General features: G+C 30.1%; 2 protein-coding genes across 6 annotated transcripts in view; one reads left to right on the top strand and one right to left on the bottom strand.

Moving 5' to 3' along the window:
* The window catches only part of LOC136984422 (cytospin-A-like), a 59,263-nt gene extending 50,641 nt beyond the window's left edge, over positions 1-8,622 (top strand). For all 3 annotated transcript variants that reach the window (XM_067281390.1, XM_067281391.1, XM_067281392.1), the window contains exons 11-16: positions 779-891; positions 2,913-3,160; positions 6,841-6,943; positions 7,131-7,247; positions 7,505-7,564; positions 7,689-8,622. In XM_067281390.1, coding sequence (XP_067137491.1) covers positions 779-891; positions 2,913-3,160; positions 6,841-6,943; positions 7,131-7,247; positions 7,505-7,564; positions 7,689-7,778 — 731 coding nt within the window. In that variant the 3' untranslated portion in view covers positions 7,779-8,622. The remainder of the gene's footprint in view (positions 1-778; positions 892-2,912; positions 3,161-6,840; positions 6,944-7,130; positions 7,248-7,504; positions 7,565-7,688) is intronic.
* A 3,564-nt stretch (positions 8,623-12,186) lies between these two features.
* Positions 12,187-26,434, bottom strand: LOC136984430 (BTB/POZ domain-containing adapter for CUL3-mediated RhoA degradation protein 3). Of its 3 annotated transcripts, none has more exons than XM_067281404.1 (6): positions 26,372-26,434; positions 26,080-26,248; positions 17,557-17,816; positions 15,933-15,985; positions 13,613-13,811; positions 12,187-12,818 (listed from the first exon to the last, which is right to left on the bottom strand). In XM_067281404.1, the coding sequence occupies exons 2-6, from the start codon at positions 26,243-26,245 to the stop codon at positions 12,579-12,581; spliced, it is 918 nt and encodes a 305-aa protein (XP_067137505.1). In that variant the 5' UTR covers positions 26,246-26,248; positions 26,372-26,434; the 3' UTR covers positions 12,187-12,578. The 3 variants fall into 3 exon arrangements, with proteins under 3 accessions (XP_067137505.1, XP_067137506.1, XP_067137504.1); XM_067281405.1 differs by having other exon boundaries at positions 26,080-26,245; positions 26,368-26,425; XM_067281403.1 differs by having other exon boundaries at positions 26,080-26,280; positions 26,368-26,414.
* Positions 26,435-26,697: the final 263 nt, after the last annotated feature.

Raw genomic sequence — 26,697 nt, 5'->3', positions numbered from 1 at the left:
TATAGCCAAGAGATATGGCATTTCATAAGCTAATAATGATAGTGACTTCCATTAATATCAATATAAACATGCCAAAAAAGGAAAGAATTGAAGAAATGATCAGTGATACTGACATATCTCAATTAAAATATTTTCAAAAATATGAACTTGACTGTCATTAACTGGAATTTGTCATTAAATCATCATAAATACATTCATACAGCACATGCACAAAACATTTTTGATTTCAAGATAACAGTGATTATAGAGCTAATAATGTATAAACTGTGAATTTTATTCTATTTTTACATTCCTGATTATTAAATTGTTTTACACAACTACTAATATTATAAAAGTTTATTTGTAATTTATTTTATGAAATCAAAAGATTTTAATTATTGTAATTCTTAAATTTAAATTGACTTACTGACATTTCAAGCAGTTAAATCTTTCAAGTACACAAGCTTACTAATGTACAACTTTAAAATTTTAAACTTATATAAGCTTACATAAAATTGATTGAATAATGAATCATATTATGGGATTTTAAAAGATAATATTTATTTTTGGAAATAAATATACATTTGCACATTGATGCACCAATGTACAGCAATAATCAAAAAATATCAAACATTAGAATACACTGAAACTGATGATAACTATAAAAGGAAAGCCATTTATTTTTGATAAAATTTTAAAACAAAAATTTCTCTTTGTTGTAAAACATTTTATTTTTACTGAATGAAATTTTACAAATACTTAAATTTCAATTCATTAATAACTAAAATATTTTAATCAGGTCCGAGTAGTAGCCATAGTTCATCAACCAGTAGTGTAGGTAGTGCTTCTTCAGAAACTCGTACTACTACAAATTCAATTTTATTAGGTAGCGGAAGTAATATTTTTATTAAGGTAAGAAAATCTGATATATTCTTACTATATCATAAACAGAAATTTGGTTTTACAAATTTTCAGATATATTGCTTTGTTAAATCCAAATTAAGAATAATGGCTTAATTTGTAGCCTGCTATCAATATATATTGAGAATTAGATAAAATACAAAATTTCATGACCTTACAATTAAATAAAAATTTTATATTTTTAAACTTATTATGTTTTTCACATTTTTTTTTACCACTTATATGTTTTCTGTAACATTTAATGCATATTTTTATGAAATTTAATTGTTATGGAGGAAAAAAATTTATGATGTGTGTGGCATGATTTTGTTCACCCTCTTTGATGCACACTTATGCTTTTTGTCAAAAATTTCTTAAATTTTTCAGGGAGGTTTGTATATTAGAGGATTGATGCTATTAAATTTTAGCAGTTAAAGGTTGAGATGGGTAGATAAAAGGGGTTGTGTGTCATATCTCGAGTAGGATCAGACTTAATGACAATTTTACTCATTATTAGCATTTACAATTTTTTTATAAAACCCATTCCTAACCTCAAAATTAAGCTTTTTGCTATTTTTACAATAATTAAAAATATAAAAAGTTTTTAAATAAAATATGATAACAGATGGTGCCACCAAAATTTTAAATGTTGCAGGAAAGTTAAGCAACTCATTGCTGGATTTTATACACTCCTCAAAAGTGAAATTTCAATGCCACAAAGGAATGTGCATATGCACATGCAAATTGCAGGACCAGTAGAGATGACATAGATATGCAAATGATTAAGTTTGCATACACATTGGGTCATGTGGTACCCATTTTTGGCTATAAAGACCAGCTGCTGACTCAGGCTGTAAATGCTATAAGCAATGGTTCATGGCAGCTGAACTTCAAAAGAAACATAGAAAATGCCTCACAGATGTCAGCAAGTTGAATACCACAAGTTAATGGCTAGGGAACAAGATTGTATCCTGGAATTGCAACTGCATGCATCGTCTGTGTGATGATGCATGCAGTTGCTATATATGTTGAATATGTCACATGAATTGTGGGGCATGTTGTTCAGCCTCTGGTGCAGGCTGCACCTGACATGTATTCCAGAAAGACAATCCCCAATCACATATTTCACAGAGAACACTCACCAGCCTCAATGGAATTCATATCTTTCCCTGGCTGGCATCCTCACTGAATCTCTCTCCCATTGTGAACACCTGGGGAATCTCATCTAAGATGAGGTGCACTGGGGGACCATTGCCACATACCATAGATGACATGTGCCACAGTGGATACAGCTTGGCAAGGAATACCTCAGGCAACGATTAATTGCCGCATTGATAGTATGCCTCACCATATAGTGGCTGGTATAACTGCCTTTGGGAACCATATTCATTACTGAATAAACAGGTGTCTGTTGAATATCTTTGTTCTTTTAATCATTTGCATATCTCTCTCACCTCTACCAGTCGTGTGATGTATTAATACATGTGGCTACACACATTCCTTTGTTGTTTTGGTATTTCACTTTTTAGGAGTGTATAACAGAGGGAAAGTATGGCAATCAGTTAAAAAATGACCCCCCAAGATTTTTACAATTTTTTAAGATTATTTATAGATGTATAGCAATGCTAGCTAAGAATTTTATTGCTATATTGATAAGTTATTGCATTTAAAACATACTTTCATTATAGATTAAAGCTTAACTACTAAAATTAACTTTCATAAAATACAATAAGTTATATTTTTATTTTTTAATTTTCAAACAAGGTCATTTTAATTTATAAAATATAAAAATGTAGTTTCTCAATGAAAATGATTGGAAAATATATTACAAATTATTTTGGTTTTTTATATAAATTTATTTTATGACAAAAAGAATGTTATTCTTATTTTTGAACACTGTTAATTTATCATAAACTAGTATTAAAACTAATAATTTATTAAATTTATTTTATTATAAAATTTAATAAATTCTGAAGTATATACTGATAATTTGAAAATTTTTGTACTTTTATTTACATTTGAAATATTTTCAGCCTCCTTTGCGTTCTGCTTCAAGTGATGCTTCTTTACTTCGTGATACTAAAACAAGTAATCAGTCAAGTAGATTACAAAGAAATTCATATAATGAAGGAAAATCAAATGGAATTGCTTCTACATTAACTTCAGAGCCAGTTAGTGGTCTGAAGGCAAATGGTGAGATAGAAACTAACAAGCCTCCACCAGCTCATCCTGTTTCAATTCTTGCTAGTAAATTAGAACCCATGAGAAGAAACAGTTATGGGTAAGTTTCATATTTAGTTAGGACATAAAACTCTTAGTTTAAAACACTGAAATAAGTAAATAGAAAAGATTATTAAGTTGAAAGAATCTAAACAGCATTTATTGAATAAGTCTGCAAAGATTAAAAATAAAATTGTTTATGTAGATGTGTGTTGGCTTTTTTAATGCAGTTTTTGAATTGAAGTTAAAAATATTTATTATATAATCAAGAGAGGATGTGTTGGAGATATAAAGAAATGATTTCTTAGTTTATTGAACATTATAGTTAATTTTTAATTGGGCTGCAATTTGAAAAAATTTTAGACCTATAAATTCCCACTGTTGTTGTACTGTCTGTCTTTCGTTAATCTCAAGAACAGAGTTAGGTAGATGAAAGAGAAGACCAGATATGAAAACCTTAGGGGCAGGAGACCTCTATTAACTATATACCAACTTCTGATGCAAACTTGAAGTCATGTTATTTTAATTCAAAAATTTTCTCCTGAAAGGTGTTAGATATATGACTGGCACAACTTTGTTGATAAAGGAAAAGTATGATATACAGGGGCAAGCCACTACTAATTTGAGGTGGAGAGCATATATTTTAAATTAAATTAAAAATTGCAGCCCAGCATTGTGATGATGTCTCAATAAATAATTGCTCATTTTATTTTAATTTTAATGTTATTGTAATTATTAAATGAAAATATATGATAAGATAATTGTTTAAAATTAGAAAATAAAATAAGATAAATTTAGAAAATGCTTGAAAGATTGCGACAGGCTCAATGAGGGTGGATTGGCCTATTTAATGATGGATCTAGAAAATTATAGCTTTCCTCAACTGTAGATTTTAATATTTAAAGGTAGGCGATTCCTAGCAAATGATTATGGAATGACTAAGTGCAAAAAGCATTTGCGTGATAAAAACTTATTCTTTATGCAAGATTCATTGAATTTCTTCTTTCAAATTTTGAGTTCAAAATATAAAGAAAATAGAAAATGTTGTCAGTGATGACAACCTGATCATACAACACACAAAACAAAAAGATTAATTCCACCCTGGCCCAATTTGCAAGTGAACCGAATATAACGGCCAAATGGTAAGAGGCTAAGATTATTATACCTATGCTTGATAGTTACAAAACTTAGAACAATTGAAACACTAGAAATCTTTGCGAAATCCCTCGAGGAAAATTGTATTAACAGCAGAGATGCAGACTCGCTCTCAACTGCATGGCAATCACTCCTTGATAAGCCCTTAAATTAAATAGGCCAATCCACCCTCATTGAGCCTGTCACAATCTTTCGAGCATTTTCTAAATTTATCTTGTCATTTTATTTCCTAGTTTTAAACAATTATGTTATCATCAATAGTCATTTGCACATCTTGGATTAAATTAAAAGAAAATATATGATAAACAAAGAATCATTTTTAATATTGTTTTCTGTTTTTATATTGCATTTTCAAATTATTTAAGTGGCTTACTTGAAGAATCGAATATTTAAAATTTTGGAAAAAAAACATATTTTATGAGAAAAATATAAAATTGTGATTTTTAATAAAATAAATTTTATGTAATCTTTAGTTTATATGAAATTAAAAATATACTGGGTATATTTAATTAATTATTTATGAATATCAGATAATAACTTCTTACTGTAAATAAATATATCATGATTAATAGATAGAAATATTACTTAATATGTTTGTTAGAAATCATTACTTTTAAAAAGTTTTTATATTCTAAGAATTTTTTTGTTTAAATAATTATTTCTATTATAAGGATCAAATTTCTTGATTCATTATTAATCAAACTTCTAAGAATTTTTAGCAAAAGATAATTAAATACTGCCCTTGTACCTAGAAATTAAGATGAAACTATTTGGATATTACATGTTTAAGCTTCTTCAGATGATTTGAAAGAGTACAGGCTAATACTTTTTTGAATTTATATCTGAAAATAACTTAAGTCAAAATATTTGTATATCAAGTAATGATTTTTATTATTTATTTTATATTAACATTTTAGAGATTACATTTTCAATAGATTTTGTTTTCTGTTATTTCATACTACTAATCATACATCATTTAGGTTCAAGTTAAAGGCAGTGAACTCTCCCACATCTAAGCTAATGTGGGTGGGAGTGATCTGGATATTACAAAAATCTGGAGGGAGGATTGTGATAATTTTTAAATAAGACTGTAACATATATGCCTATTGTGTGTATAAAAAATGTTTAATACAATACTTTCATAATTGTAATTGTCAAAATAGAGTTGTTTTTGTTTTCAATCAGCTGATGAGCTGCCACACAAAAATGGAAAGGTTTTCTTTTCAAAAGTATTATGTTTAAATATTTTTAAAGATAAAAGTAATTTTACTTAATTACTTTTAAGTGCAATAAATCATTTGTGATTAACTTCCATTTATTTTAAATTTTTTCATTAATTATCATATGGAAATAGTCTTTCCAATAATAGAATATAAAGTCATTGCCTAGAAACTCTTCATTATTTTGATGCAACTTTGATGAAATTTTCTAGTACATTTGATAGCAAAATATCAACTATTATTGGAGAAAAATGATTAATAAACAAAAGAGTTAGATATTATCATCAAAAATAGGATGTCCAACATTAATAGAATGTATTGGAATTAATTACAAAGAAAGTAATGATTGGAATCCATGAAATTTGCATAAAAATAAGATCAACAAGTGGAAAAAAAAGGTTTAATAAATTGCATAGTGTAGTATATTACTATTAAAAATGGGATGTGCGAAGGACCTAACTGTAGAGATCAAAACTGATGTATTTCACCAGGAACAGAGAAAAGTAAATTGGATTGCTAAAAGTTTGGGAAGACTTTATTCAGCAATCTCAAAGTATCTCAATAATGGAGCAACAAACAGGCAAATGAAAGAGTGGGTGCAAGAGTTCATTAACACCTAGAGAATAAAGTGCAATTGTTTGACATCCACTGCAAGGAAACATGTCTGTTCAAAAAAGCGAAAATGAATTGAAGCTGAGCTGCAGTAAGTCAACAGTACACAATGTTTCTTTCATAAAAATGAAGACAGGCAACCAGCTCAAGAGAAACACAAACAACTTTGATTACAGTTTGCCAGAAACAATTTTTAAAGAGGGGAAGGATGGTTAAAGGTAATTTTCTTGGATGAGAAAAAGTGGAATCTCAACAGACCTGATGGTTTTAAGTATTATTGGGCAGACAAAAGACTAGATCAATAGCAGTACTCAAAGAGAGTAGCTCATGGTAATACACTCATAACTTGGGTGGGAATTAGATGGAATGGAAAGACAGATATAGTAAATATTGAAGGTTGAAACAGCGCTCAAACTTATCAGGAGCTTGTCTGGAGGAAGCTCCAAAAATGGTAACAAAATCAGCTACTAATTTTAATTTAAAGATATAAGTCAAGATATTCTATTAATGTTAGACATTCTATTTTTGCTAATAGTATCTGGCTCTTTTGTTTAATAATCATTTTTATCCAAACTTGTGAGATAATTGTTGTACTATAAAATTTCATTAAAGTTACAGTGATTGCCTAGAAACTATTACTTTCATATATGTTCTATTATTGTTAGAAGGACTATATATATAGTTAGATCAAATAAAATCATGTTTGGAAATATGTCATTAATAGAAATAAGTTAAATTTTAAAATAATTACTAGGGATGTTGAAAAAAAAGATCCATTATTGTCATTAGTAAAAGGTGGTGGCTCTAAACGCAATGCTCTTCTGAAATGGTGCCAGAATAAAACTATGGGATATAAGGTAAATCACTGTATTTATATATTTATTTTTAACTAATTTACAGCAATGTATTTTTGCATAGTTTTTGGTTAGACATTTTTTAAGATATAATTTGAGAGGTATATTTTAGAATGTGAGAATAAAAAATATAATATATTGTTTATAATAATATGATTTCCTTGTTTAAAAATAAATTTATTTTTCACAGGGTATAGATATTACTAATTTTAGCAGTAGCTGGAATGATGGACTGGCATTCTGTGCTCTCTTACATTCATATCTTCCTGATCTCATTCCATATAATGAACTGGATGGTAAAGATAAGGTATGATTTATGTTATATTAAAAATAAGTACATAAACTTTATGTTAAATAATAAAATTTATCAGTTTGTGCCTCTTCCTTTCATTAAATTTTGAATTTTTAAGTTTCTACATAGATTATTTTGTATTTGAAGTGACTTTTTAAATTTCCAAATTTATATTGAGATTATGTATTCATTTGTATTAAAAATTATATTTTTTTAAAATTTTTTCTTTTATTTTCATGAATTTCTAATTTTAACCAAATTTTATTTTTTAGAGACGAAATTTTACTATTGCATTTCAAGCTGCTGAATCTGTAGGAATTTCAACAACACTAGTAAATCATGTTTTATAATAAATGCAATTTCACTTTATTTAACATGTTTAAATAGAATTTATATAATTCTGTTATGTTTTACTATTATAAGAAGTTAAAAATTAATTTTATTTCATTCTTACAGAATATAAATGAACTGATATCTCAAGAACGCCCAGATTGGCAGTCAATAATGACCTATGTTACATCTTTGTACAAGCACTTTGAAACTTAATTCCTCTGTCAAATTTTCAAATGTACATAATTAAGAACTGAAATATATTTAACAAATATTGCTTTTGTTTCTACAATAGTCTGCATGAAATTATCGAACAGACTATAATGAATAACTTGAGTTTACGGACCAAATTAACAAAGGTCCTTAATACAGTTGAGAGAGCTCGTCAGTTGTCTATTGTATAAATGAATTAAAAACATTATATTATGCTCATTGGATAATCTAGTCACAGTTAAAAAATGAAAATGTTCAAGAATGGGTGTTGTGGAATATTGATCAGTACATTGTAATTGTTATATGAGTAAAATATTGTCAGTTAGTTCTTCATAATGTAATGCTGTTTTTTTGTTAACAAAGGAAATTTTACTGTGGAAGTATCCTGTTAAGGCACTGATTTGCATGTTGGATACGTCATTTTTGATTTGCGTATTGTTCTTATGCATACTCGAAATGATAAGAGTGGCAATTGTTAAAAATCTTTTAGAAATTTGCAGTTTGCTATTACCGTCTTGTTGTTTGAACGACGAGCTTGAATTTTTTAATGCAAAAACGGACCAATTTTCTATTGCCTTAAATTTTTTGATACTATATATATTCTATTTAACAGACAACAGTATAAACAGTATTAATATTTGCACTAGTAATAGTATCTATGTTATAGTAAATAGTACCATACTATGTACAGATGATTTAAATATAACATTTTAGTTTTCAGTATGAAATTGTACAAATGTTGAATGTTCCTATTTAATGTATAGAACATGAATGGAGTGGTTTGTGTCTGTTTTATTGGTTGTTGCTCTGTAAGTTTTTGTACAGTAATTAAAACTTACATATCAAATATTTGTTTGTTTCATAAAGAAAGTGCATAAAATATTGATAGTTTAAATAAATTTGTAAGAGAATAAATGTTTTCTATTGAATGAATTGCATTTATATTGATGACATTTTTTCAATAAACTTTTGGTTCAAGTTAAAGAAAACCTGAAAATGAAAAGTTTGCTTATTATATTGGTCAGTATTTATATTTAGAATAAATTACAACAATTTTTTTTTTAACACGAAAGGTGCAACTTGTTACAATTTCAAATATTGTTATCGGCCATCTAATATCAGAATTGTGTCCCAACATACAAACATTACAAAACTTTCACTAGTAAAGATTGAGGGAACATTAATGGAGGAAAATGTATTTCCCCCCATTGTTAATATGCCAGTAATATGCATCATAAAGCAGAATTTGTTGAAAATATGGGAAATAAAGATTATTGCAGCTGATGGAGAAAATGAAAACACTATTGGTGTTCATCCACATTTTTTTTTACCAACCAGGTATAATATAGAAACGCCTCATTGGAAATCCAATTGGAAAAATTGTTGGAGTGGTTGATTCCAAATTGGATCTGGATACTCTGAAATATACTACAGACTTGTTCTAACAATTGCAGGAACAGTGGTGCAAGGAGGGGCAAGTGCCTCCAAAGAGAATTTAAAGAAAAACTTAAATTTCAAAAAAGAAAAAACCACATGTTTGTTTTTTCACTTGTATAATACATAAAAGAGCATCATAAAAAAGTAATTATTCCTATTATAAATTTTAATAAAAAATTGGCCAAAACATTTGCCTCCCCATTTGAAGTTTCTGGTTAAGCTAGTGCACCAGAACACAGCATAAAGTGTACAAAATCAGTCTTCAAATCTCGTTTGTCTTTAGTCCGTGGCAGTGCTTACCAACTTGTGTTGCAGAATAATGTTATTTACTCTTGGGACCAAGATAAATGGTCATTATATGGAGAATACATACATAAACCAGTGGTGTGCCATCCGTGGAAGCTGTGGAAACACTTCCCTGGATGGCAAATTTTCTAAAATATAAATACAGTCAAACCTGTTTTTATGCGGGGGATAGGGACCGCATTAAAAAAAACGCATAAAAAAAATCTCACGAAACTTCACGAATGGCTGTAAATAATAGTTTTCGCGACACAATTAAAAAATATTTTTTTTATGCGGTCAACAGGGACCGCATAAAAAAAGTCTCACATAGAAAATAACCTCAAAACCGTACAAAATAGAATTTATTGACAGCAGATGTCAGCACTTGACTGCATCGTCTGGTCTATCGTCTGTTTTACATATTTTTGTCCAGGTGGTGTTTTGTTGACTTAAAAAGTAAATTATTTCATTTTTCGCATATTCATGCAATAAAATTACTATAATAAGTGCATTTATGCTATAATAAGTTTATTTAGCTATAATAAGTCAACGTAAGACATGACGAATCGCACGAGACTAGTCGCCAACTATACCGCACAAATTAAAAATTCGCATTAAAAAAATCGCACAAATAAAAATCGCACATAAAAAGAGCGCATAAAAACAGGTTTTCGACTGTAACATATTTTGGGATTATTTTCATATTTTAACATACTTTGAGTTACTTAAAATTAATATTTTATTACAACTGCAATATGTATTTTATTAAAAATTTCTATACATGTGAAAAACAATGATAAGACTGCTATTGTACTGTACAGTACATTCAAATAGAAATTCATGTATGCATATTCCCAATGGAAGCGCTGTATTATCGAATATGGGAGTTTCCACGGTGAAAATATTTGAGTTGTGTAAAGCAGCCAAATTACACGCATTCGTGCATGTACTAAAAGAATATGACTTAATATCATTAATTTTTACGGTACCATCTGTCAAGTGCAGTTTTTCAACCATGAAGCAATTCGTACATTGGCAAGAAACACTCTCCAAGGAAAGATAGTTGTCACTAGCGTTGATTTCAATAGAAAAAGAGCTTTTAAATACTTTGATAGAATCGACGACCAGCAATTTTTATAAAGCAATTAATGATTTTGCAGAAAAAAATTGCCGAATAGTTGATTTATAAAAAAAAATAAAAACAAGTTTTTATATCTTTGTTTCGTGTCAATTATCTATTTTAGAATTAAAATAAATACTGTTTATTTTTGTCATTTCCAGTATTTAAAATTTATATACGAGTATAACACAATGAGATTTATTGGACTGGAAAAGTTAACAATACTTTGTTCACTACACTGACTGGAGGCAATGTTCTTTATACAATAATAAAAGTATCATATCAACAATGTCTTGAACTTTCCAAAAGAAAGGTCATTTAAATGTGTTGAAGTATGCAGTACTGTAAATATAGGAAACCAGAAATAAACCTAATCATGAAGACAAAATGTATTGAGATTTTTTTTGCTGGCTGTATTACAGCCTGTAACTCCATCCGAAACACGTATGGCATCGGACCAATCATTACCATTCCGTTTTGTGAAATATTTCACAGCACAAAATGTGCACTTCACATCCAGTTTGACATCCGGCAACAGAAGAATTTGGTTCTCACTGCCATCCATTATGTAAAGTTTTGTATTGCAAGAATTGCCAATGAATGACGACTGTCTCGTGTTGTCGACAATGGCCATCTGTCCATCTGATTGTGTTGTTGACAGTAGCACTCGAGAGGCCCGAGGATCAATTCAATTTTGAGGCCTCCCCTCTGAATATTTTCACTACCCCTACACCCTACAGTGTGCATTCTACGTGCATGATTTTTACCCTGGTATGCACTATAAATTGTTATATAAGTTGATAAGAGTTTTACTGTAATACACAAGTCTGATATTTGGTCCTTAAAGGGTGCCAATAAAACTCTGGATTAAGTTAAAGGCTCTCTGTTACAGTTAATAAATTGGAAATTTAAAAATTATGCAGATAATACGATGCGTTCGTCGGAAAGTTATTTTTCATTAAATTGCTATTATAGGAATTTCCTTTTTAGTCCTGGCTCATTTTATTAATGAAAACAAAACATTCTTTGTGAATTTGCAAGACTGTTTTTCAAAAGAGTTTGAAGTTGTCGAACATTTCCATTTATTGTGATGTGGAATCTCAAATCTCTACAAAAAAAACTTTGTGTATGTCAGTTCTGAAGTGATGTAAACAAAACAGCATTTAGACTCAAATTTAAGATTTGCATTTCATTAGGAAACATTTGATGTAATTTATCAAAACTTTACACACAATTTCAACACATAGCTGTAAAAAAACTTAATTGTCATTTTAATTTTTGTCCAAATGAAAAACATCAGACAAAATTAGATTTGTTTTCATCAAATCATCTGATTAAAAATCTTTTTAAATAAATTTTAGAAGTTTTCTGAATTCTGGTTTTTCACGTAAATAAATTTTGTAGAATTTAATTAGCCAATTATGAATTTTACAGAATGGTAGTTTATCTGAAGACGTTTGCTTATCTATAAAAATTGTAACACACAAACTAAAGACCGATGTCACACTTTCCATTCTATTAATTAGATAAAACTCCCAATTCTTACAACAATAGGAACATACCAAAATATTTTCAGGGCATAAATTTTGACAAGCAACAGCTTTTTGTTTATTTCACAAATCACTGCACATTTAAAATTATCATTGCACACGATTTTGTTTTATACAATTTTTTTTACACTTTACATTTAGAAACAAATAATTTAATGCGTGTTAATTTTTAGCACAAAATTCGTCGCGGAATAATTTTACCACGAAAATACGACAAACACGAATCACCGGTGGAACATTTTTGTTCGATAGAATTATTTGCCAAGCTAAAGGATAAAATTATTTACAGATACAGACGAACTTCTCTTCTTTGGTCAAATGCGTTGTGTACAATTTAAAGAGTTTCCGCATTCCGAGAGGAAACTTTTTTGAGCAATACGAAATCACAGTAACGGGCAGGGGGCAAAGGGATCAATTAGTCTGCTTGGTGCTTCTGATCCGTCCCAAATGAGAGGCTTCTCTTCCCTCTCGAGTACTGGTTCCGGGCGTCCTTCGATCCTCTTCGTCGTCGCTGGTGTATGTTGTCGTAGAAATGCTAACCGCGCATCTCGTGCTGGTGGCTTGCATTAGTTCCATGTCGGGACCGGTCCGATTTTCGTACAAAAGGATATTTAGAGTTTCTTCGTATATTCTTGCTTCGGGAAACTCCACCTGATCGGATAAAGTGCATTTAATTATTTAACTGCCGCTGCATTGCCGTCGCTGCATTGCCGTCGAAGTCCGAGAGGTGCACCGTTTTTTTAATTTACTCCTTCAGACTTTTTGTTTAACTCCTAATGGCACTTGGAAAACAATCTAAGTAATTTATTTTTTATATTAAATAATTATTTCCACTTAAATGCGAATCTGACAGTAAAAAAAATTGCCGGGAAATATTTTTCCCGGCTAGTTCTCATGTAGGCTTCAGGGGAATATTGGTTTAAAGCCAGAGGGGAGCTAACTTACCACATCTGTTCAATTCTAACACAATATTTTTGATTTTTATGCTATTAAACTATGAGGGGACCGAAAAAAAGTATGGGAAAAAATTTTACTGAATAAAAAACAAAAAAAACTGCATGAAAAACATCCAATAGTGTTTTAAAAAATTTTACCCAAGTCAAATCGGTCAAGTAGAAGTTTGGAACGATTTAATTAATTTGATAAAAAACTCCCATAAAAAACAACAGCACAATTAATTATCTAATTAAAAAATAGTCATAAAATATTTTTGCGGCCAAAATAATTCATGAAATTTGCAGAGATCATAGATAACGATGTATATATGCTGATCCATACATTTTTGGAAAAATTATAAGTCAAGGCCCTTTTTTGAGGCCCTTAAGGCCTCTGCCCGAGATAACTCAAGTTAAAGACTGTGCATCCTCACGCGCACAGAGATATCTCGGGTTAAAATCTTAAGAGGTATTGTTTACAATTTGAAAACAACGAAAATGAATTCTTACTTTAGTGTGTTTCTTGTCGGTGGCGTAGACGATGGACGTACAGCAGACTTCTGCAACTTTTCTGCCGTGACCATAGAACGACCAACAGCAGATTTCGTTGCTTCCGATGACGTCTTTAATAAACAATACTCGACCACTAAATCTGAGCGATAATTTATCGAATAATTCCAAATTCTTCAGAAGATTATCGTCCGATGTACTGCGGAAAGATAACTTTATTAAATTTGTGCAATTTAATGCTAACCTCTTAAAAATAAAATAATTTTTTATCTTTGATATAGAAAATCAATAATAAATTTTGAAAAAAAAAAATTAAGTTAAATTACACATTTTATTATTACACTTCTCATTATGTTCACTGTACTTAAATCAAAATAGTGAAAAATGATTTATCTGTTTTTCTCAGTCCTGTGAAAATTTAATAAACTAGTTTTTTTTTGCTAAATATTTCTATTTTGCCTAATATAGGGTGTCTCAAAAATATATATACAGTCAAACCTATATATATGTTTTTATGCGATGAATAGAGACCGCATAAAAAAAGTCTCACATAGAAAATAACTTGTTTTAAAATTGTAGTCTTAGTTTTTAAGGAAATTACCTTCCTCTTCACTTTGTTTTTGCCCTTATTCATTTTCAGGGATTATGTCTAAACCTTCAATTTATGCTTTGAAATGAATCTTATCTTAATGGTCCAGGAATGTGAAAGCACTTTGAAGGTTTAATTAATGTAATTAAAACACACGTAGAATTTATTGACAACAGATGTCAGCACTTGACTGCATCGTCTTGTCTATCGTCTGTTTTACATATTTTTGTCCAGGTGGTGTTTTATTGACTTAAAAAATAAATTATTTCATTTTTCGCATATTCATGCAATAATATTACTATAATAAGTTCATTTATGCTATAATAAGTTTATTTAGCTATAATAAGTCAACGTGAGACATGACAAAATGCATGAGACTAGTCGCCAACTATACCACACAAATAAAAAAAAAAAAAAAATCGCACAAAAAAAGACCGCATAAAAACAGGTTTGACTGTATATACACATTTTATCAGCTGATAGCTCAATTGATGTTTTTTTTTTTTATTTCCAGGTTAAACCCATTAGAATTAATAATGGAAGTCAGACTAAGCTTTGAACAGAGGATAAAACATTTTAAAATGCTACTGGAAGTGTGAAAATGTAGTTGAAGTGCAAAGACAGTTTAGGAGGGAGTTTCAAACCACTTGCAATACGCTACTCTACGGTCTGGATCATCTTCATTAATAGCACGGACTAATCTTGGAATGTAACTTTTCCATTGACAATGCTTCAAAATGTGTTGGACAAATGTTTTTGAGATACCTAACTCACAGCTTGCTCGCCAGACGATTTTCTTGGGCTTTGGTGATATGTTTCCAGTACTCTTTTTTCCTTTGTGGGGCTTGTCAATGTCCGTGGTCCTCCGTAATGCTTCTTGTGGACATTCTGAACAATTCCAACAGCTTCAAACTTATCTCTAATATACAAGTGATGGTAAGTTGCATTGGTGGATCTGTTTGAAACTCTCTACTAAAATGTCTTTGCACTTCAACTGCATTTTCACACTTTCAGTAGAAATTTAGGATGAATTTCCTTTGTTCAAAGCTTAATTTGACTTCCATTATTAATTCTAATGGGTTTAACCTGGAAATAAAAAACCATCAATTAAGCTATCAGCTGTTGAAGTGTGTATACTTTTTGGGACACCTTGTATATACAATTTACAGAAAAATTTTTACTTTAAGGCTGATTGTAACCCTTTTGGTTATGCATGCAATCCCCAACAGATTACAAACATTTAATGCCTTTTCTATGGGAAAATTCTCAAAAATGGGAGCAGACAGAACCAAACAAGATTTTTTTGCTACAGTCCTGTTTAATTTTTCTATTAATGTACGGACCAGAATTTTTAAAATCGAATTCATTAATTTTTAACCTAGAAATTTTTAAAATAGTAAAAACTTAACAAATAAGATTTTTCAAATTCTGAATTTGGAAAATTATTAATAGAAAAATTAAACAGGATTGTAGCAAAAAAAAAAAACCTTGTTTGGTTCTATCTGCTTCAATTTTTGAGAATTTTCCCATACAAAAAAGGCATTAAATTTTTAATGCAGTCTGCTGGAGATTGCATAGGTAACCAAAGAGATTACAATCAGTCTTTATGAAACAATTTCTTGTTTTTATTTTTTTCATCCCCAAAAAATAAAATTAAAATCAATGCAAATAAAACTGAATTATGTTTGAATAAGTTTAAGAAAGTAATAAAAATAGAGACGAGGAACTCACCTTGTGTACGAATATTTGTTGTTATGACGATTTATTAACAACTTAACTACTGGCTGAAATTACAAAACATTAATTAAATGAAGATTCAATTTATTGCAACTATGTATAATATAAAATTAAGTTTAATGTTACAGTTGGGTCTCCATTTTTGCAGGATCTGTATTTACAGTGGCAGATACAAAATTTATTATATTAAAAGTTTGATTGCTGCTGCTCTATCCTGAGCGATAGTGAAGTACAGTAGGTGTATCTTCAGTCTCACAGTGATCATCATCTCAACAGCTAGGCCCATGATCTTGTGCATTTAAGCATTGCATGTGTTTGGTGAATATTTTGATGCATATTTTGTTCGTAACTACGTAATAAAATCTTGACACAGTATTTTGAGAACATGGTCTAAAAAATGTCACTCATTACTTAAAGTATTTTTAATATACAGTACAACACATTAACAAAAGAAAGTTTGTGTCTCTAGTACTGATGCTTCCTGGCTATTTCATGTGGAGATGCTGAGTAAGAACTACTATGGCACATAATAAACTTTATATATAGATCACTGAATCAAAAAATTGTCATAATCTTACACAAGGCCAATCTTAACTTTCAACGTTAAAATTATAAAATTTTAAATCATATCTGCTAATAATTTGTTATGTATCTAATTAATCAGAGCCAAATAATTGCTACATGTATCGAGTTATTTCTCTGCTACTATTAATAAATTATTAATAGTGATTAGTATTAGGCATTAGGCACTATCTCTAGTACCAAATTACTTCTCTCTTATTAAATTTAATATTTAATAAAATATATTATTATGATTAATTTAGAATATTCTGGAAGAAATTGCTCGGGGTTCGGACAGCATAACTAGCAACACGTCCATACAGTAAGTGGGAGTTGTGGGTTTGAGTCACGATCCAGGTCGATTCTTTTCCTCAAAAATATTCTAAAAAATTTAATAAAATATTAATTTATTATATTATTAAATTTAATAAGAGATGGTGCTAAACACCTACCTCTAATACCAAATTACTTTAATTATTAATAGTAGCAGAAAAATATAAAAATGATATATTATGGCTCTAATTGATAAATGTGCAGTTTAAGATGTTTATTTACCTTGTATATATGTAATAAACCTGTTATTTGATTGTACTTCTAAAATATCACTAGTGTCTAGGCATATGCAGAAAATAGACTATTTGAGCAATAGATGGATTTTTACAGTATTCCACATTTTCAGAGAAAGTGGTGGCATGTAAATTCCATAGAAAAATTAGCTGTATTAAAAGTAATTTATTATTAACAAGATATGTTATATAATAATCTATGAAAATATGCACACAGTGACTTGATCACTTGGAGACCTGCCTACAACTCCTCTAATACATAATTTTACAATTTTAGCATAATCAATGTGTTACAATAGTCATACTACTACTATCAAAATGGTAAGCTCAAAAATCTTAATTGAGTATCTGCTTGATTTAAATTAAGTCAATCAATTACAAATGTTCAATTATTAAACTTAATATGCTCTTAAAAACTTTGCAATAGCAATAGAGAACATTAACAGATTGAAAAACATTAAATACTTATTTTAGAATTAAAATTTACAAACCTTTGTTGACACACTAATAAGATTTTGTTCCTCCTTTGATGATGTTATTAATGGCACACGACATATAGGTACTGCTTCCATATCATGTTTTCTCAGAGCTGACTCACAACTTTCTATGAGCTCTTGAATCAAATAATACTTTGCTTCAGCTAATAATTCTGCAACTTCTCGAGTTGATTCGGGAAGAGAAACGGAGCCATCTCGCAAAAAATTCAGAATTGTTCCAAAATGTTTACCACAACGATCAATCAAAATCCATCCTAAAATATAAAAAAAACTCATTATTACCAAGAAAGAGAAAAATAAACAATTATTAAAGCATATGAGAAAAATAGTTTTTCATGATTAAGTTAAAATATTAAATTTAAATTAAATTTCCAGGAAAAGAAACAGCTTCAGAATAGAAATAATTTTAAATTAATAAATAGAAAAATCATTTATAAATGTTTGAACAGTATACCATAAAAAAATAATTCTCTGAAATTTTTTAAAGTAAAAAATCTACTAGATCAGGAGTTAATATCAAACTAGAGATAAAAGCATATAATCCAGTTTACTATTACTGTATATTCTAAGTACATCAAGTTAGAAATTGTTGAATAAAAATGAACTGATTTTCCTGGTCATTGGATATGCTAACAGTGAAAAGCAGAAATGCTTGTATGCTTGGTAATGGAATTTAGTAATATTAAACAAAAAGGGAGACACTTTACTTGTATATCTATGCCCCAAACAGATAATGGACAGTGACTTAGCATAGCATTTTCCAAAGTGGACTACACAACTGAAATTCTAGGGCTCCATAAATCTTTAAAATTTTTAAACAAGCAGGCATTTATTTGAATCAGCAGTACTTCAACATGGTAGTTGCCATTTGCTCTTATCATGCATCATTCATACAACTGACATTCTGCTGAATGATAAAACATGAGGGTTATTTTTTTTCAACCTCCACCAACCCAGAATAAAAAAACAAGAATGAAGAACAAAACCACTTTATTTGTAGAAGGTAGTTACAGTCTTCACCTATTTTTCTACATAATTGTCTTGTTGATTCAGGCAGACATCATACTGTGACACCAGCTTTTGTATACCCATGTTGAAGAATGTTGCTGCCAGGCCATTCAGCCAACCTTTAACACTGTCAGTCAGTGGTATACAGTGTGGACCTGAAAACTTGAGGAAACTCCTCACCGAGCTCAGAAATCGTAAACCAATGCCTTTCTTGTACCAACTGATCCACTTTGTCCACCAAATCGTTGGTCATCACACACTTCCTCCCTTGACCAGCCTCAACATGAACATTGTCACGTCCTTGTTTAAATTTCCTGCACCATTCACGCACACATCCATAGCTCATGAGGTTCTCACCATACACATTACACATTCTTCGATTCATGGTCTTCTTTGAATGGCACAATATTAAGCCTTTTATCTTCTACTATATATGTAGCAACATATGTTGGATGCTTGAATGAGGTGAATGGAGAACACCTTGTTGTCTCTTCTTACTATCAAAGTTTCCCGGCAGACTCCTCGATTTCAGCACGAAATTCACTAATATCCCTCTTCATTATCCAATCAAAACGTTACATGATTACTTCATGAGGGGGTAACATAAGAGGTAAAACTCTGACATTGACGTCATCTGGACGAAGAATTAACGACTTTGAAAAGGAAATCGGCTTCCGCTGAACCAGAAAACAACTGGGTGAACCCTTTTCTGACGAACTTACTTTAAGATTATATAGAGTTCAAACCTTATTCCTTAGCGTGATTTTAACATCAAGTTGGTAATTATCTCAAGTAACATAAAATATCATGGTTTAACTCCATCATATATAACAATTGTGCTTGAACTCACGAAAATGAAAGTTTGTGTGTCTTCTCCCCTCTAGGAAGTTCCTACACGAACATCCATTGAGATAAAATTTACTTAATGTTCTAACAAAATATTATTTCAAAACTTCAAATAAAATGTACAATATATGCAATAAATTCGGTTTTAAATCCACGATTTTCACATAATTAACTATTTCTGATTCTTTTAGATGACTAAAAAGAAAATATACTAAAATTGTTACATGACAATTCCACAATTCTATTTTCTGAAAAGGTAGACTTATGAATCCAGATGTATCCAAGGCTAGGCTAACTCAAAAATTAAAACTACAGTGATACCTTGGTTTTCATCGATAATCCATCTGAAAACAATCAGCGAAATCTGAAACCAATGCAATTATTTCCATATGAATCAATGTAAATCCAATTAATTCATTCTAGACACTCCAAAATACATACTAAAAACACATTTTATAGAGAATTAATATAGTGTTAAATACAATAAGAAATTAATATAAAAAACTAATCTAAAGGAAAGTGATGGAATTGTTTGGCAAGACGCATAGGGTAATGTCTTGTCTTGTAGAAGCTAGTTGGACACGAGCTTCTAGCCTATATCGCCCCGTGGTAAATTGTGATGTAATTGTCATGTAATAGTAGTTGTATGCATTTATGATGGTCGTATTGTGGGGAATAATGCCTTCCGGGAGGTCCATTTAAGGGTAACTGACCCCTACTCAGGTGTTACAGACGTGAAGAAAACTCAGAAAACTCCACGCAGCCAGCCCATCCTGGCGAAGCACAAACCCATGACCGAACCCAGTGTTCAGGGAATGGAAACTTTGGCCAATGGTGGGCCATCGCTGAGTAATGCTCACACAACAAGAAATAACATCACACTGAGCCAGAAAATGTGTGGGTAGCCCTTTGTTTTTGCAAAATTAGCAGTGATATTCACTTGGCACACTGACGAAATCCGAGGCAATTGACAAAAACCAATACAGATTTTTTGCGAAAAAACTGACAATAACCGAAGTCAGCAAAAACTGAGGTATTACTGTATTTGAGTAATTATTAAGTACCTTCTATTAACACGTTCATAGTGATTGTTGAATATTGAACTAAACAACAGTCTTAAGCAATATCCTTATTATGCTACTATGATGTTTCAAAGCATGACAAAAATTTCAGGTTTGTATGCAATGCAGAAAATTAACCCAAATTTTCTGATTTGTTTATTTTAAAAAAGACAATTCAAGAAACAAAGTACAGATAAAAATAAAGAATATCTAATTTATTACACTAATTGTAATAAATAAAATTATTCAGTCATTTTGAAAACTTGAAGTCCATTACATTACATAAATTTGGATTGAATAATAACAACTTTACCATACACTAATCTGCAGCTTTACAATTTCTATGCAGCATATAAGGGATTTTGATGCAACACTGATTCAACTGTGTTCATCAAAAATTATTTACAGGCCACTAGCTCAACAAAAGATTTAGAACCACAGATTGATCTGAATGGTCTTCAGAGATATAAATTTGATATTGCAAATTAAGTTTGTAGATAGTAGAAATGCATTAGCAGACTACCAGAAACGTAATATATACAGTCAAACCTGTTTTTATGCGCTCTTTTTATGTGCGATTTTTATTTGTGCGACTTGTTTTGTGCAATTTTTTTTATTTGTGCGATTTGTTTTGTGTGATTTGTTTTTGTGCAGTATATGAAAATTTCAATCAAATTGGAACATAATTGACTCCTGTAAAATTTTTTAAAACTTTATTGGATGTTTTCTATGACATCAGCAGGTTTTTTCATTTTTTATTCAGTAAAATTTTTTTCTCATACGTTTTTTTCGGTCCCCTCTCATTTTAATAGCATAAAAATCATAAATATTATGTTATATTTGAACAGATGCGGTAAGTTAGCTCCCCTCCAGCTTTAGACTGCAGGTGTGAAATTTCAGGCCTTGTTAAATGAAATAACACTTCCTGCAGCTATATTTATCAAATAAAATCATTATTTAACGATTATTTTTAACTTTTTAATGTTAGATTCGTATTTAAGTGGAAATAATTAATTAATATAAAAATTAAAATTCTTAGAAGATTTTTTTCCCCATTAGGTGTTGCAGAAAAAGACCCAAGGAGTTAAAAAAGCAATTCCTAGTTATTTCGTACGGTTTCGAGTTATTTTTTACGTGAGACTTTTTTTATGCGGTCCCTATCCCCCGCATAAAAACAGGTTTGACTGTATATAACAATAACTTTTGGAAACAGTTAAACTTATCTAACTTTACAATACATTTCATTTGGCTTTCCACAATGGCAACTTTTTAACTTTTACTTCACAATAATCTCTGGATCATATGATGTCAAATGGTAATATTCCTAGTTGGGCTGCAATTTGAAAAAAAATTATAGACCTGTAAGTTCCCACTGTTTTTCTGTCTGTTTTTCCTTAATCTTGAGAACAGAGTTAGATGGATGAAAGACGAGACCAGATATGGTAACCTTAGGGGCAGGGGGTCCGACTAACAATATATGAACTTCCAAAGCAAACTGGAAGTCATGTTAGTTCAATTCAAAAATTTTTTCCCAAAAGGTGTCAGATAGATGACTGGCAAGACTATTGTTAAAGAAAAAGTATGATGAACAGGGGAAAGCAATTGCTAATTTGAGGTGGAGAACATATTAATTTAAATTAAATTAAATTAAAACTTGCAGCCCAACATTGCTGTTTCAAGTATAACTATAGACCAGAACTTCAGATTTTCGCTCATCTTTGACTGCGTGACTTATCAATACCCAACTCGTACCACCTTATATAAGCAGCCTTGTTTAAAAGAATCTTCAGATTTTCTTAAATATAATGGCCTGGAATTTCTAATTTTTCTGAAATTAATTAATTACATTATAAGATGAAACTTAAAATAATTTGACACTAAAAGCATTTAATTGTCATATTAAAATCTCATTTCAGCAATTTCTCACTTATTTCTGATTTCTGTTCTTAACACACAGTTAAAAGTGTCAGTGCTAGAAATTGATGATTATTGAATTACTACATGATTACTTTAAATATTTATAGTCATATCATTGCAAGATACTGCCACTTTATTACTGCATACAAGTGAGCAGTGCACTACATGATGCATAAACATTATTAAATAATCATATTAAATATGTACTCTAGATCTCTAATATCAGTTTGCTATACAATATCATATAAATACATATCACATAAATATACATATCATATAAATGGCATGTATATCTTACTACATATAGTAATACCTTGGTTTTCGCTGACTTGGGTTATCCTAGGTTTTGGTTTTCATTGATTTTTTCTGTGAAAAAGTTGTCTCGGTTTTCATCAGCATGCCCATGTGACCTCACTGCTAATTTTGTGAAAACAAAGGGTGACCCACGCCGTTTGTTTTCACAAAATTATCTGCTTAGTATGGCATTGTTTCTTGTTGTGTGAGCATTATTACCTTGTGCCTCTAGCCAAACAATTCCATTGCTTTCCTTTCCTTTTTGCTCCATCATAGGACTAAAGAAAGTTTCCAGAGCCAGCAGCCCTTCAAAAAAAGAAGGCCAGGAACATGATTGAAGTTGAAGAAGGAAATCATTAAAAAATACAAGAGAGACATTAATATTCTGAAATTGGCACTTTTGTATTAATTTTGTATTGTTTTTAGTATTAAACACTATACTTATTCTCTATAAAATCTGTTTTTGGTATGTATTTTAGTGTGTCTAGAATGAATTAATTGGATTTACATTGATCAATATGGAAATAATTGCCTTGTTTTCATCAGTTTTGGATTTCGCCAATTGTTTTTGGATAAACTGGACATTTCTACACCATTAATTACATCTTATTATTTATGTGTGGTGATGCAAGGATATTTTTATCACTTTATTAGCACATATGGCAAAAATTATTTTCCAATGTTTAAATATTTTGGAATTTAAAATAATTTTTAAACATGTTGTTCGAATTTATACCAGTCAATAGCCTGATGAAGACCAAGTTTATGGTTGAAAATGTTAGTTTTGTCTAAATTTGTTTGTACTGGGATATAAAAAAGGTTTCTTTGTGTGTTGATTTATCCTTCCCAGGGATTGTGCGAGAAGTTGTTTTTGGAAAATCCGAGGTATCACTGTATTTTATTAATATATAGTAAGATATATAAAGACAAATAAAAATCAGATTTTTCACAAAATACAAAACTGTGTATCAGTTATTTCAAAAACTTCTGAATTCCGTAAAAATGTACAGCACTGTTTTTAGTGAATACTTTCTTAAACAGACAAAAGGAACATATTCTGGTCACTTATCTCACATCTCTTCTTTCAGAGACAAAAGTGATTCTAGTCACTTTTAATGATCTTTGCTGTTGACATCACAATTCTTTGTTGATCATTCATGTTCAGATTATGTGTAAATAACAGTACAGAATTTTAACCAATAAAATTTTACAATTTTCAAAAATTATAAAGTACAAAATTATAGAGTACATGAGATTCTAACAAAACATATGGTTTTGACAAAGATATGTTTTTGTTTAGTTTTATAAAGTTTTTACAGACTCCAATGTCAAAAAGTCTAAAGTAACTCTTTTCAATATATGGAAATTTTAACAACTGAGTTAGAAAAGTCTGTACTTAATTTTAAAAAAAATTAGATGGCAATATTTTAAAAATAATTTCAGATGAATGGCTTGAAGTAACAAGTAAGATTAACAACACGTCCAATGACTGGTTTGTTAATTGATGTAAAACACAAAAAAATTGAAAATGAAGTGGCCACTTTAAAAAGAAAAAAGATGACAATCAAAAGTATTTCAAAATACTTTTTCCCAAAATGGAGTATCTTCTCCAATATAAAGTGGGTGATCAGTTAACGAACACCTTTGCAAAAAATTTTTATGTTCGGATAACAAACATCTCACAGAACAAGCAAGAAGAAGTGACATAAAATAATGAATACTGATCAGTCTTCCCTTGTCTTCAGGCAACAATTTGAAACTTTTCGGAGCGCAGGAGACGTTGGCATCGACACTCAGCCTGGTATATACTGATTGGATAGTATTACTAAAAAACTTTGAAACTCTCTCTTGTAATTCCAGCCTTTTATTTTTCTGACAGAAACAATTCTTTTATAGTATTCGCGAGACTGTCGGGCAAACACTTGTTAAGTTTTGCATCTGTTTTTATTTTCAAAAGGTGAGAGTATAATAGCAAAGGTAGAGAGTGGGCAGATGTCTGATGTTGCTGGGCAGTATGGCTTGAACAGTTCTACAGTAGGCCATAGTTCAATCTTATCTAAGAAAGATACTGTATAATCAAGAAGGCTCAAGCAGATTAAGGAATAACAAAAATCACATCTGAGAAATAAAGAACATTGAAGAGCTCATAATGGAACCTGAAACAAATCTGATGACAGAAGAATGCCAAGAACTCTTGAATGAATAAACTCGGCAAGATATGTTTTCTTCTGAAAAAGAGGATTAATGCCGATATCTGCTATTAAAGATCTTTTGAAGAAGTGAGAGGATGTCATAACAGTCTTAGAATGGCATCCAAACTAGAGTGAGGTTAATAGGCTTGGGGATCTCTACAATTACAATGCTATTAATTACTTCTAAAAAGTCCTGAAGAGAGACAAGCAATCGACATTATACAGATTCTTTAATCCCCACAAATGGAAAAAACATGACTAATAAAAATGCAAGATTGTGTATATATGTATTTTTATTATTACATATAAATAAATTTAGTAAGAAAGTATATATTTTTTATATTTTGGAGTCTCCAGAACAAATTAATAAAATTCCCGTAAGAATCTATGGTAAATTGATAATCGCTTAACGAACAATTTGGATAGCAAACAGTCTTGGAATGGATTATGTTCATTAACCGATCACCCATAGTAATTGTAAAGCACAAGACAAGTCAAAAGACAATTATCTGCTAGTCTCTGGAAGACCATATCTGAGAATACAAGTCATCCAGAATTGCATTTGGGAAGAAGCAACAATCTTTGAAGATGTAAACAAATGTTTAACTAATCAGAAACCAGCTCGTGGCGTAGACACAGTCGCTCAAAGAAAGAGACAACAACTAGAATGCAGCCCCATCGGAAAGTCTCCGGTCTCGACAAATTCTGCAAAAGCCAAATTTCACTTCATAGAACATTGCAATTGTTCTAGCAGCAATTTTGTATACTTTTTTCCCTGTTAAAATATGTTTTTAATAATCATCCATTCACATCTCGTATCCTGTAAGCAGCAGAAATAAATAATCTTATTACATAAACCGAAGCTCGTTTTTTTAAAGATTATAAGAACTTAAGTACTCCGCATGACTTCTTTTGTTAGATTACATAGATACAACGAATTGAATTTGTTACTAGATTAATAAAAATAAACAAACAAACTGATAAACAACGAAAATACATCACTAAACACTAAAAACAAGCAAATATTACAATTCACAAACGTAAGTAAACATATTTTCTTCTGATATTGATCTTTAATATCAGAAAAAAAATATTTTGAAACAGGATTTGTGTAATAATAAATCTAGAATTTTATTATTGTAAAGTCTGCTGTTTAAACTGAACCGTAAGTGTATAAAGTAACAATAGAAAAACACTACCTTCGGAATCGGTCAATACTTCTAATCTTCCACTGAACATAGCTCTTAACATGCTGTCATGTTTGGTCAAAGTACCAATAGTGGTATAATGAAGAGAACCTCCGACATTGAGTTTGACATATTGACTAGGTGCTCCTTTAATCACGGTCTTCTGATCTCCGGACATCTTGTAAGAATTCAACACATTCGTTAATAAATCCGCTATTATTTATTATAAATTATCAAATTTACTAATTAAGTTTACGGCCGAAATGATTATTAAGATTTCAAATATAAAGAAAGACTTACATTTTTAATGCAGCTAATCTATATTACAAACCCTACGTAACAATTACGTATATCCAGGATAGTACCCACCCTCTGACGGTAATGATTATATATTATGGTGACGTAATTTTTACCGCGTACTTTTACTTTGTATTAAATTTTACTATTAAAAACGATAATTTTAATGTTTGATATTACAGAATATTCTCCGTAATATTAATACTATATAACAAAATAGTTTAATGATAAAAATCTTTACTCTGTTTTTTTTTCTTTAATTAAACTTGTATGCAATGACAGGGAAAAATTCAAACAAAAGTATTTCAATAATCAGGATGTTTACTGAGCTAA

This window comes from Centruroides vittatus, unplaced genomic scaffold (assembly GCF_030686945.1).
Source record: "Centruroides vittatus isolate TY-2023 unplaced genomic scaffold, ASM3068694v2 contig_918, whole genome shotgun sequence".
NCBI classification, from domain to species: domain Eukaryota; kingdom Metazoa; phylum Arthropoda; class Arachnida; order Scorpiones; family Buthidae; genus Centruroides; species Centruroides vittatus.
The sequence above is the reverse complement of the archived record's forward strand: the minus strand, read 5'-3'. Positions and strand labels throughout refer to the sequence as shown.

Excerpts from the sequence above, each read along its gene's own strand:
- LOC136984430 (XM_067281404.1), bottom strand. The coding sequence starts at position 26,245 with ATGTCCGGAGATCAGAAGACCGTGATTAAAGGAGCACCTAGTCAATAT. Across the intron at positions 17,817-26,079 it reads AGTATTGACCGATTCCGAAG|GATGGATTTTGATTGATCGT; the intron begins GTAGTGTTTTTC and ends TTTATATTTTAG. Across the intron at positions 15,986-17,556 it reads TTATTAGTGTGTCAACAAAG|CCAGTAGTTAAGTTGTTAAT; the intron begins GTTTGTAAATTT and ends TTGTAATTTCAG.